This window comes from Cajanus cajan, chromosome 6, assembly GCF_000230855.2.
Source record: "Cajanus cajan strain Asha chromosome 6, NIPB_CcT2T_4, whole genome shotgun sequence".
Lineage (NCBI taxonomy): Eukaryota > Viridiplantae > Streptophyta > Magnoliopsida > Fabales > Fabaceae > Cajanus > Cajanus cajan.
In genome coordinates, this window is record NC_138522.1 from 29,353,986 (window position 1) to 29,363,256 (window position 9,271).

The 9,271-nt window shown below is 40.6% G+C and overlaps 1 protein-coding gene and 1 non-coding gene across 2 annotated transcripts; one reads left to right on the top strand and one right to left on the bottom strand.

Moving 5' to 3' along the window:
* Positions 1 to 313: 313 nt before the first annotated feature.
* On the top strand, positions 314 to 1,495 carry LOC109793598 (uncharacterized). The gene has a single exon (XM_020353071.2). It carries the CDS (start codon positions 314 to 316, stop codon positions 1,493 to 1,495), a length of 1,182 nt encoding a protein of 393 aa, XP_020208660.2.
* On the bottom strand, positions 871 to 976 carry LOC114915536 (small nucleolar RNA R71). Its single transcript, XR_003803603.2, has one exon. It is a non-coding gene; the product is annotated as a small nucleolar RNA R71 (small nucleolar RNA).
* Positions 1,496 to 9,271: the final 7,776 nt, after the last annotated feature.

A 9,271-nucleotide genomic window follows, 5' to 3' on the forward strand; every position in this document is an offset into this window, starting at 1 on the left:
GTAGAATCAGCTGAAAACAATTTCTAGTGCGTTTTCTGGTGCGTTTTGGTACATCTTTTTGGTGCGTTTTTGCTCTGTTTTGGTGCGTGTTTGGTGCATGCTCTATTCCAGAATAGGCATACTCTGTTTTGGATGTCTACTACTCCTCTTTTCGGGTGCCAAAAATGTGGGAAAATGGTGTGGAAGTGTTGCAAAATTTGGTGCAATTTTGGTGCATGTGAATAGTGTTGAATATGCTCTCTAATTATTACATGGAAATTCCCATTTTACCCCTATTGTTCACGTGTCCTGATGCATGTGTTGCATGTAGTGCATGACTAGGAGAAACCCTGATTTTTTGCACCAATTTGATCCTGAGATTGATAGGACATTCCATAGAATAATTAGAGAGCATATCATTCCATCTTTAGATAGTGATAGTCATAGTCATAGTCTTAGTGTAACTGTTACATCTGAGCTTGATTCAATTCAAACAGAAAACATGGGTGAACAACCTTATAATAGACCCCGTGAGAGGACTCTTAGGGAGATGGTTGCACCTGATTTTACTTATGAGAGTTTGTGCATTCAATATTCTGAAGAAGATGTTCCTTTTGTTCTTAAAACTGGACTAATCCATTTGTTGCCCAAGTTTCATGGTCATGTAGGTGAGGATCCACATAAACATCTGAAGGAGTTCCATATTGTTTGTTCTACCATGAAACCTCCTGATGTTCAAGAGGATCACATTTACCTGAAGGCATTTCCACATTCATTGGAGGGAGTTGCTAAAGATTGGCTGTATTATTTAGCTCCCAGGTCCATCACTAGCTGGGATGATCTAAAAAGAATGTTTCTGGAGAAATTCTTCCCTGCCTCGAGGACCACTGCAATCAGAAAAGATATATCTGGTATCAGGCAACTTGGTGGAGAGACTTTGTATAAGTACTGGGAGAGATTCAAGAAGTTGTGTGCAAGCTGTCCTCACCACCAGATTTCTGAGCAGTTGTTGCTGCAATATTTCTATGAAGGCCTGAACAACATGGAGAGGAGTATGATAGATGTTGCAAGTGGTGGAGCACTTGGTGACATGACCCCAGCTGAGGCCAGGCACTTGATAGAAAAAATGGCCTCCAACTCTCAACAATTTAATACCAGAAACGACAATGCAATTGTCATCAGAGGAGTTCATGATGTGGCCACTGATGCAGATAAAAAGCTAGAGAGTAAACTTGATGTATTGGTCAACCTGGTGACTCAACTTGCTGCAAATCAAAAATCTACATCTGTAGCAAGGGTCTGTGGCCTTTGTTCTTCAATTGATCATCACACAAATATATGCCCTTCTCTACAACAGTCAGGAGTAAATGAGCATCCAGAGACATATGCTACAAATATTTACAACAGACCTCCTGTCCAACAACAACAACAGCAGAGTTATGACCTCTCCAGCAATAGGTACAATCCAGGTTGGAGAAATCATCCCAATCTCAGATGGTCTAACCAACAGCAATAACAACAACAGCCATTCCCTCCCTTCCAAAATAATGTTGGTCCTAGCAGATATGTGCCTCCCCCTATCCAACAGCAGCAACAGAGACAACATGAAGCTCCTGCACCATTAGCTCCTCAACCTTCTACTTCTAAACCTTCATTGGAGGAGTTAGTGAGGTAGATGACTCTTCAAAATATGCAATTCCAGCAAGAGACCAGAGCTTCCATTCAGAGCTTGACCAATCTGATGGGGCAGATGGCTACTCAACTCAATCAGGCACAGTCTCAAAATTTAGATAAGTTTCCTTCACAGATTGTGCAGAATCCAAAAAATGTGAGTGCCATCACATTGAGGTCAGGGAAACAGGTTGACATACCCACTGCAGCACCTCCACCTCCATCTGCACCTGTGCCAGTACCAATTCCAGCATCTGCACCTGAGCAAAATGATGAACCAGTTGGTGCCCAAAATTTTCATACAGGTGGACCTTCTTCCAGCACCAATTCTGATTTGCAGCAGCCTCGTATCCCTCTTCCATTTCCTCCTAAATTGATTCCAGGCAAAAAGATGGAGAGGTGGATAAGGAGATATTGGAGACCTTCAGGAAGGTGGAGGTGAACATACCTCTGCTGGATGCCATCAACCAAATTCCCAGATATGCTAAGTTCCTTAAAGACTTGTGCACCCACAAGAGGAAGCTGAAGGGAAATGAGCGAATCAGCATGGGAAGAAATGTCTCAGCACTCATAGGTAAATCTGTTCCACACATTCCTGAAAAGTGTAAAGACCCAGGTACATTTTGTGATGGCATCCTTGCTAGCATTGATGGATTGGTTGATCAATGTAAGGACACCTTGACTCCTTGGATCAAGTTCTACAAAGGTGGCGTCTTGTTTAGAGAAGGAATATGGTGGAGTGGATAAAAATGGAGAGTGTGGGTGAAGTGTTTGATGAAAGGTTTGAGAGGGTACTCTAGGGTTTGGCTCACTTCAAGGTAGGTGAAGGCCACTTCTAGGGTTTTGTTCTCAAGGTGGAGATAGGATGGGAGGTAGCCGAAAATAGCCTAGGTGACTAAGGATGATATAAAGGAAAAAATGTTCTCTTTATATTCAATTTCCAAAGTATTTACAAGGTGTGGTGCCTAGGGTATTTATAGGAGTGAGAGGCATCTAGGGTTGCATTTAGGGTGCCAAATGCACACCAAATGAAACCCAAATTAACCCTAGATGCAACTTGGTGGCCAAGGATGGAATCTTTGGGTTTAGTTAGGCTACATCTAGGTGCATGATAAGACCATGCAACCTTTGCCCTCCACTTGGGCCTAAGCCTTTCTAAGTCCAAAAATAGGTCCAAACACCACCAAAAATGTGACTAGCTCCCTAATTAAATACCTTAGCTCAAAATTAAAAACCTATGATCTAAAGCACCCCATAATACAAGGGTAAAATGGGAAATACAAAAGAAAATAAATCATATGACTAAGATACCCCAAAGTACAAGGGTAAAATTGGAATAAAGTAATAAAATTCTATACTACTCAAATTGGGCCTAGGAGATGGATCCATACATGGTATCTCTCCAATCTCCTAGCCATGAACCATGTGATGGGTCTGACATGAAGCTCTATGGATGGTCCTCCATCATTTTGTGTACCTTGCGTTATTGGTAATAGTAAATTTGAAAATGCCATGCTTGATTTAGGAGCTTCAATTAATGTCATGCCTCTGTCCATTTTTAATTCTTTGTCTCTTGGTCCTTTGCAACCTACGGGTGTGGTCATTCAGTTGGCCAATATGAGTGTTGCCCACCCAACAAGTTTTGTAGAGGATGTCCTGGTTCGGGTTGGTGAACTTATTTTTCCCGCTGATTTTTATGTTCTTGATATGGAGGAGGGATTCTCCCATGGTTCTGTCCCAATCATTCTAGGCAGACCATTTTTTAAAAACATCCCGGACTAAGATTGATGTTTATGCTGGCACCTTGTCTATGGAATTTGGTGATATTGTTGTTCATTTTAATATTTTGGATGCTATGAAATTTCTTTATGAAGCTCATTCTATTTTTTGTGCTGAATTGATTGATGATCTAGTTGATGAGCACATTCATGATTTTTTATTCTTCTCATGCTAAGAAGCATTCATTTTCATTTGATTTGTATAGCTGCCTTTCATGCATTGAGTCTGAATCTGAATATGGGTCTGAATGTGAAATTCATTGTGAGGCATCTGAATTTGACACTTTGGGTGCTGTACCTCTTGGTCTTGATTTTATACAGTCAAAATGCACTAACCATGTTGCAGGAAGTACAAAAAGAATCTGACTTGCAAGTTGAGGTACAGGCTGCGAAACCCCTTCTCCCTTCTTTGGTTCTTTCTGATGTTCAACCAGCACCCACACTAGAGTTGAAGCCTCTTCCAGAGAACCTCAAGTATGCTTACTTGGAGGATGATGAGAGATTCCCTGTGATCATATCCACCTCTCTTGATGCTGATCAAGAAGAGAGGTTGTTGCATGTGCTTCGGAAGCACAAGAAGGCAATTGGTTGGACCCTGGCAGACATTCCTGGCATTAGCCCATCCACATGCATGCACAGGATATTACTGGAGGATGGAGCTAAACCAGTTAGACAGCCTCAGAGGAGACTTAACCCGGTGATTTTGGAAGTTGTGAAGAAAGAGGTGACTAAGCTTCTATAGGCTGGGATCATCTATCCCATTTCAGATAGTCAGTGGGTGAGTCTGGTCCAGGTGGTCCCTAAGAAGACAGGCCTCACTGTTGTGAAAAATAAGAGGGATGAGCTCATACCCACTAGAGTCCAAAATAGTTAGAGGGTCTGTATTGACTACCGGAGGCTCAACCAAGCAACAAGGAAGGATCATTTTCCTATGCCCTTCATTGATCAGATGCTTGAGCGTCTGGCAGGTTAATCTCATTACTGTTTTCTTGATGGGTTCTCTGGTTATTTTCATATTCATATTGCTCCTAAGGATCAGGAAAAGACCATATTCAACTGCCCTTTTGGTACTTTTGCCTATAGAAGGATGCCTTTTGGCCTATGCAATGCCCCTAGCACATTCCAGCGGTGCATGCTCAGTATTTTTAGTGATTTTCTTGAAAATTGCATAGAGGTGTTTATGGATGATTTTACTGTTTATGGATCCTCTTTTGATGCATGTTTGGATAGTTTGCAGAGAGTTCTGAATAGATGCATTGAGACTAACCTTGTTCTCAATTTTGAGAAATGTCATTTCATGGTAGAGCAGGGTATAGTTTTAGGGCATATCATTTCTAGTCAGGGCATTCAGGTTGACCCTGCAAAGATATCTATCATTGCACAATTGCCTTACCCCTCTTGCGTGCGAGAGGTGCGATCTTTTCTTGGCCATGCAGGTTTCTACAGACGCTTCATTAAGGACTTCAGCAAGAAAGCCCTTCCACTATCTAGCTTGCTACAAAAGGATATTTATTTTAATTTTGATGACAGGTGCAAGGAGGCGTTTGATTGCCTTAAGAGAGCCTTGACCACCACTCCTATCATTCAGGCACCAGACTGGACAGTTCCTTTTGAGCTGATGTGTGATGCTTCAAATTACGCATTGGGGGCTGTCTTAGCACAGAGGGTTGACAAATTACCTAGGGTGATATACTACGCTTCCAGGATATTAGATGTTGCTCAAGCAAATTACACAACCACGAAAAAGGAACTTTTAGCTATTATTTTTTCACTTGATAAATTTTGATCATATTTGCTTGGTTCTCGTGTCGTTATTTTTACAGATCATGCAGCTCTAAAGTACTTGTTGAAGAAGGCTGACTCCAAGCCTAGGCTAATCAGATGGATGCTCTGGCTTCAAGAGTTTGACTTGGACATCCGTGACAGGAGTGGAGCACAAAACTTGGTGGCAGACCATCTCAGCAGGATTGAGAGAGCTGAGGATGAAGACACTTTGCCCATTCAGGATGGTTTTCCTGATGAACATTTGTTAACTGTTTCAGTTCCTTCCCCCACCCCTTGGTTTGCAAACATTGTCAATTATTAAGTGGCTTCTATTTTTCCTCCTATAGCATCTAGAGCTCAGATTGATAAACTTAAGAGTGATGCTAAGCATTATGTTTGGGATGACCCCTATTTGTGGAAGTTTTGCAGTGATCAGGTAATCAGGAGATGCTTGCCGGACCATGAGATTGACTCGGTGCTACAGTTCTGTCATTCTTTTGCATCGGGTGGTCATCTTGGCATTCAGAGGATAGCTCGTAAGGTGCTTGATTGTGGTTTCTATTGGCCCACCATCTTCAAGGATGCGTGGAAGATTTGCAGCACTTGTGAGCAGCGTCAGCAAGCAGGAGGATCCCTTACATGGAGACAACAGATGCCTCAGTAGCCTATGCTATTCTATGAGGTGTTTGATGTCTGGGGTATAGATTTCATGGGTCCTTTTCTTGTCTCTTTTGGTTTTTCATATATTCTCCTAGTGTTGGTTATGTTTCAAAATGGGTGGAAGCCAAAGCCACCAGAACTAATGATGCTCGGGTTGTTGTGGATTTTGTTAAATCTAACATATTTTGCAGGTTTGGAGTACCTAGAGCTATTGTTAGTGATCAGGGCACCCATTTTTGTAACCGATCCATGCAGGCTTTGCTCAGGAAGTATGAGGTTATTCGTAGAGTCTCTACACCCTACCACCCCCAGACTAATGGGCAAGCCAAGATTTCAAATAGAGAGATCAAGAGGATCTTAGAGAAGATTGTCCATCCCAAAAGAAAAGATTGAAGTAACAGGTTGGAGGATGCTCTTTGGGTGCATAGGACTGCCTACAAAGCACCCATAGGAATGTCTCCTTATTGGGTTGTCTTTGGCAAGGCATGTCATTTACCTGTTGAGATTGAGCATCGGGCCTACTAGGCTGTGAAGACCTGCAACTTCTCCATTGATCAGGCTGGTGAGGAAAGGAGGTTGCAACTAAATGAGCTCAATGAGATCCGCTTGGAAGCCTACGAGAATTCAAAATTCTACAAGGAGAAAACCAAGAAGTTCCATGACAGCTTAATAGCTAGGAAGGACTTCGTGGTCGGCCAGAAAGTTCTGTTGTACAATTCTCGGCTCGGACTCATGGGTGGTAAGTTACGATCAAAGTGGATTGGACCTTTTGTTGTTACTAATATTTATCCTTATGGTACAGTTGAGATCAAAAGTGAATCCACAGATAAGAGCTTTAAAGTCAATGGGCACCGGCTGAATAGCCATTCCTCAGCAATCCATCTTTGTTGGATGCTATTGTAGAGGAGATGTCTCTGCTTGACCCTGCTTCTCTTCCACTGCCATGAATTAGGGAGTTTTCTTTCCCCTTCTCCTTCCTTACTTTTATTACACATGTCCAATTCTGTTGATTGTTCTGATTGCTCTGATCTTTTGTTTGTGCCACATTGGGACAATGTGTAGTTTAAGTGTGGGGGGAATTGTTTTGGTTATATGCTTTTAGGGTTTATTTGTTATTTTTGGTTTAGATTATATGTTTAGTTGTTATGTACAGTTTTGCATGTTTCTCTTTGAATTCTGGGTTTTGATAGTTTGTAGGCACTTACTTCATTCTTGGATATGAGTTTCTTGATACTGTATGGTTTGAAATCCCTGCTTTTCTCTGCTTGGAAAAATGATTTTGAGGTTTGAGAGGTTGTTTTAATTGTGATAGATATACCCTGTGTGAGGATTTTAGCCACTCTCTATTCTTTCTTGTGTGTTATGCCTCTTGATTGCTTGCACAGTTGCCTTGTCTTGACTCTGTTTGATACTTCTTGATTCATATGCATATTTCGATATGATTAAGGCATTTTTGTTCTGATAAGCCTCTGGCCAAATAAGCCTACCTTGAATTAACTCCTCTGATAACCCCTGCTGAGCCTATTTCCCCTTCTTTGTTTGAAGCTCATTACAAGCCTTAAGCGAAAAACCATGATTACCTTAACCTTAGGGAGTTTTAAAGCTTTGGAATTGTTTTGAGAATAAGTTTTTGAATAAGTGTGGGGGTGTCTCATTGGTTATTGTATTTTGGCTAGTTGATTCTTCCTGCTGTATATGTCTCAGTGTTTCATGATGTACTGTTCATTCTTCAAAAAAAAATTGAAATGAAAAAAAAAACAAAAAACAAAAGATAAAAAATAAAAAAAAATGAAAAATAGAAGTTGTTTGAGGCAAGAGAAAGAGGATTGATCATCATAGAGGTCATTAGAGGTTTCCGGGTTTGTTTCTTGTGCATATTCTTGACTTATTGCCCATTGCTCCTCTAGTTCCTCTGGTTTGTAGTTACTTATCCCATATATTATCCTCTACCCCGTCCTTGGCCTCATTCAATCCTAAAAAGACCTTTTGATCCTTATGTGCTTGTGTGTTGGGTGTTGATTTTAGAGGCTTGCCAAGTCTATCTGTTGCTTGTTTTTCATGAGTGCTTTAAGAGTATACAGTTGCCTAGACACTTGAGAGATACAGTGATACAGTGCATCTTGTGAGGTTTTGTTGCTTTTGATTCACCTCTTGAGCTGATTGATTGTCTTGCCATGTTTTGAAATGCTTGGATGATTTCCATAAGTATCTGGTTTCTCTGACTCTTTGTGTGTTGGATATTGTCTACTCTTTTTCTTTTCCCAGGATTCATTGAGGATTGTGTAAATCTGTTTGTTTTCTTGTGTGTATTCTTGTTTCTGTTTCTTCCTATTGTGTCACTCTCTTTGCTGTCTTTGGAATTATTCCTTGCTCTGCTTTTTGATTTTGCCCAGGAGTGCAAAAGGCTAAGTGTGGGGGAATTTGATGAGTCATTATTTTCTCTTATTTTCTTACCTTTCTGTACTTATTTTAATCTCTCATTTGTGCTTAATTGTTGATATTCTGCATTGTTTTCTATTTGGGCTTTAATTGAACCAGTAATTCATATTTTAACTAATTTGAATTTTTTGAATCTAATTATTCCAATTTTTATTTTCAGGGCATTTTAATAATTATCTAGGCTTGGAATTAATTTCTGGACTTCAAGAGGAGCTGCCACGTCCTCTGCCATGTCAGCGCCACATCAGCAACATATACTTGCATTTTTGTTAACCTTGTATTATTCATTTTCGGGCCAGACACATCCAGATGGGGGCCAATTTCATTTTAGGTCATAGGAGTCTAGGTTAGGGCTGACTTGGCAGCACTAACATGAATATTCTGATGTGACCACGTTTGGAGGGAGGCTCCTTTTTGTTCTTTACGTTTTGCTTCCTCTCTGTTTTACTGCTCTCTATTCTTCAAGTATTTGCTCTAGTCACATTTGGTTTTGCTGGTTGTATTTTGAGACTGCATTTCTGTTGAAGGAATACAGATTATTAGTTTCATTTTCTTCTCCTTCTTTGTTGCATTTTCGTTTTCATTTCTGTTGAATGGAAGGCTAAAACCCTTGGGGTTGGCTCCTTGATCAGATTGCAATCTCTAATTAAGGTTTTATTCGTATTTGTATGTGTATATGTGTTCTGCTTTGTTCTTCTTCATTGAACCTCTGAAACGTTTTTGGCACCTGTTCATGCTTAATGAATCAGGTTGCTCACAAGTTGCTTAATCTTGTGGGGAGGTGTAATGTTGTATACGTTTGCTTAATTCGTGTCGGGAAATCCTGAGTTAATCTTCGCTTAGTTGGTTAACTCGGATGGAACAAGGATTAAGTTATGAACAGAGAAATCTTTTGAGAACCAGGCATAAAAAGAGTTGTAATCTGAAGAGGGAGCCAATCCGTTTTACTTGTTGTGTTATCTGCGTTTTATTGTATTATA

Excerpts from the sequence above, each read along its gene's own strand:
- LOC109793598 (XM_020353071.2), top strand. The coding sequence starts at position 314 with ATGACTAGGAGAAACCCTGATTTTTTGCACCAATTTGATCCTGAGATT.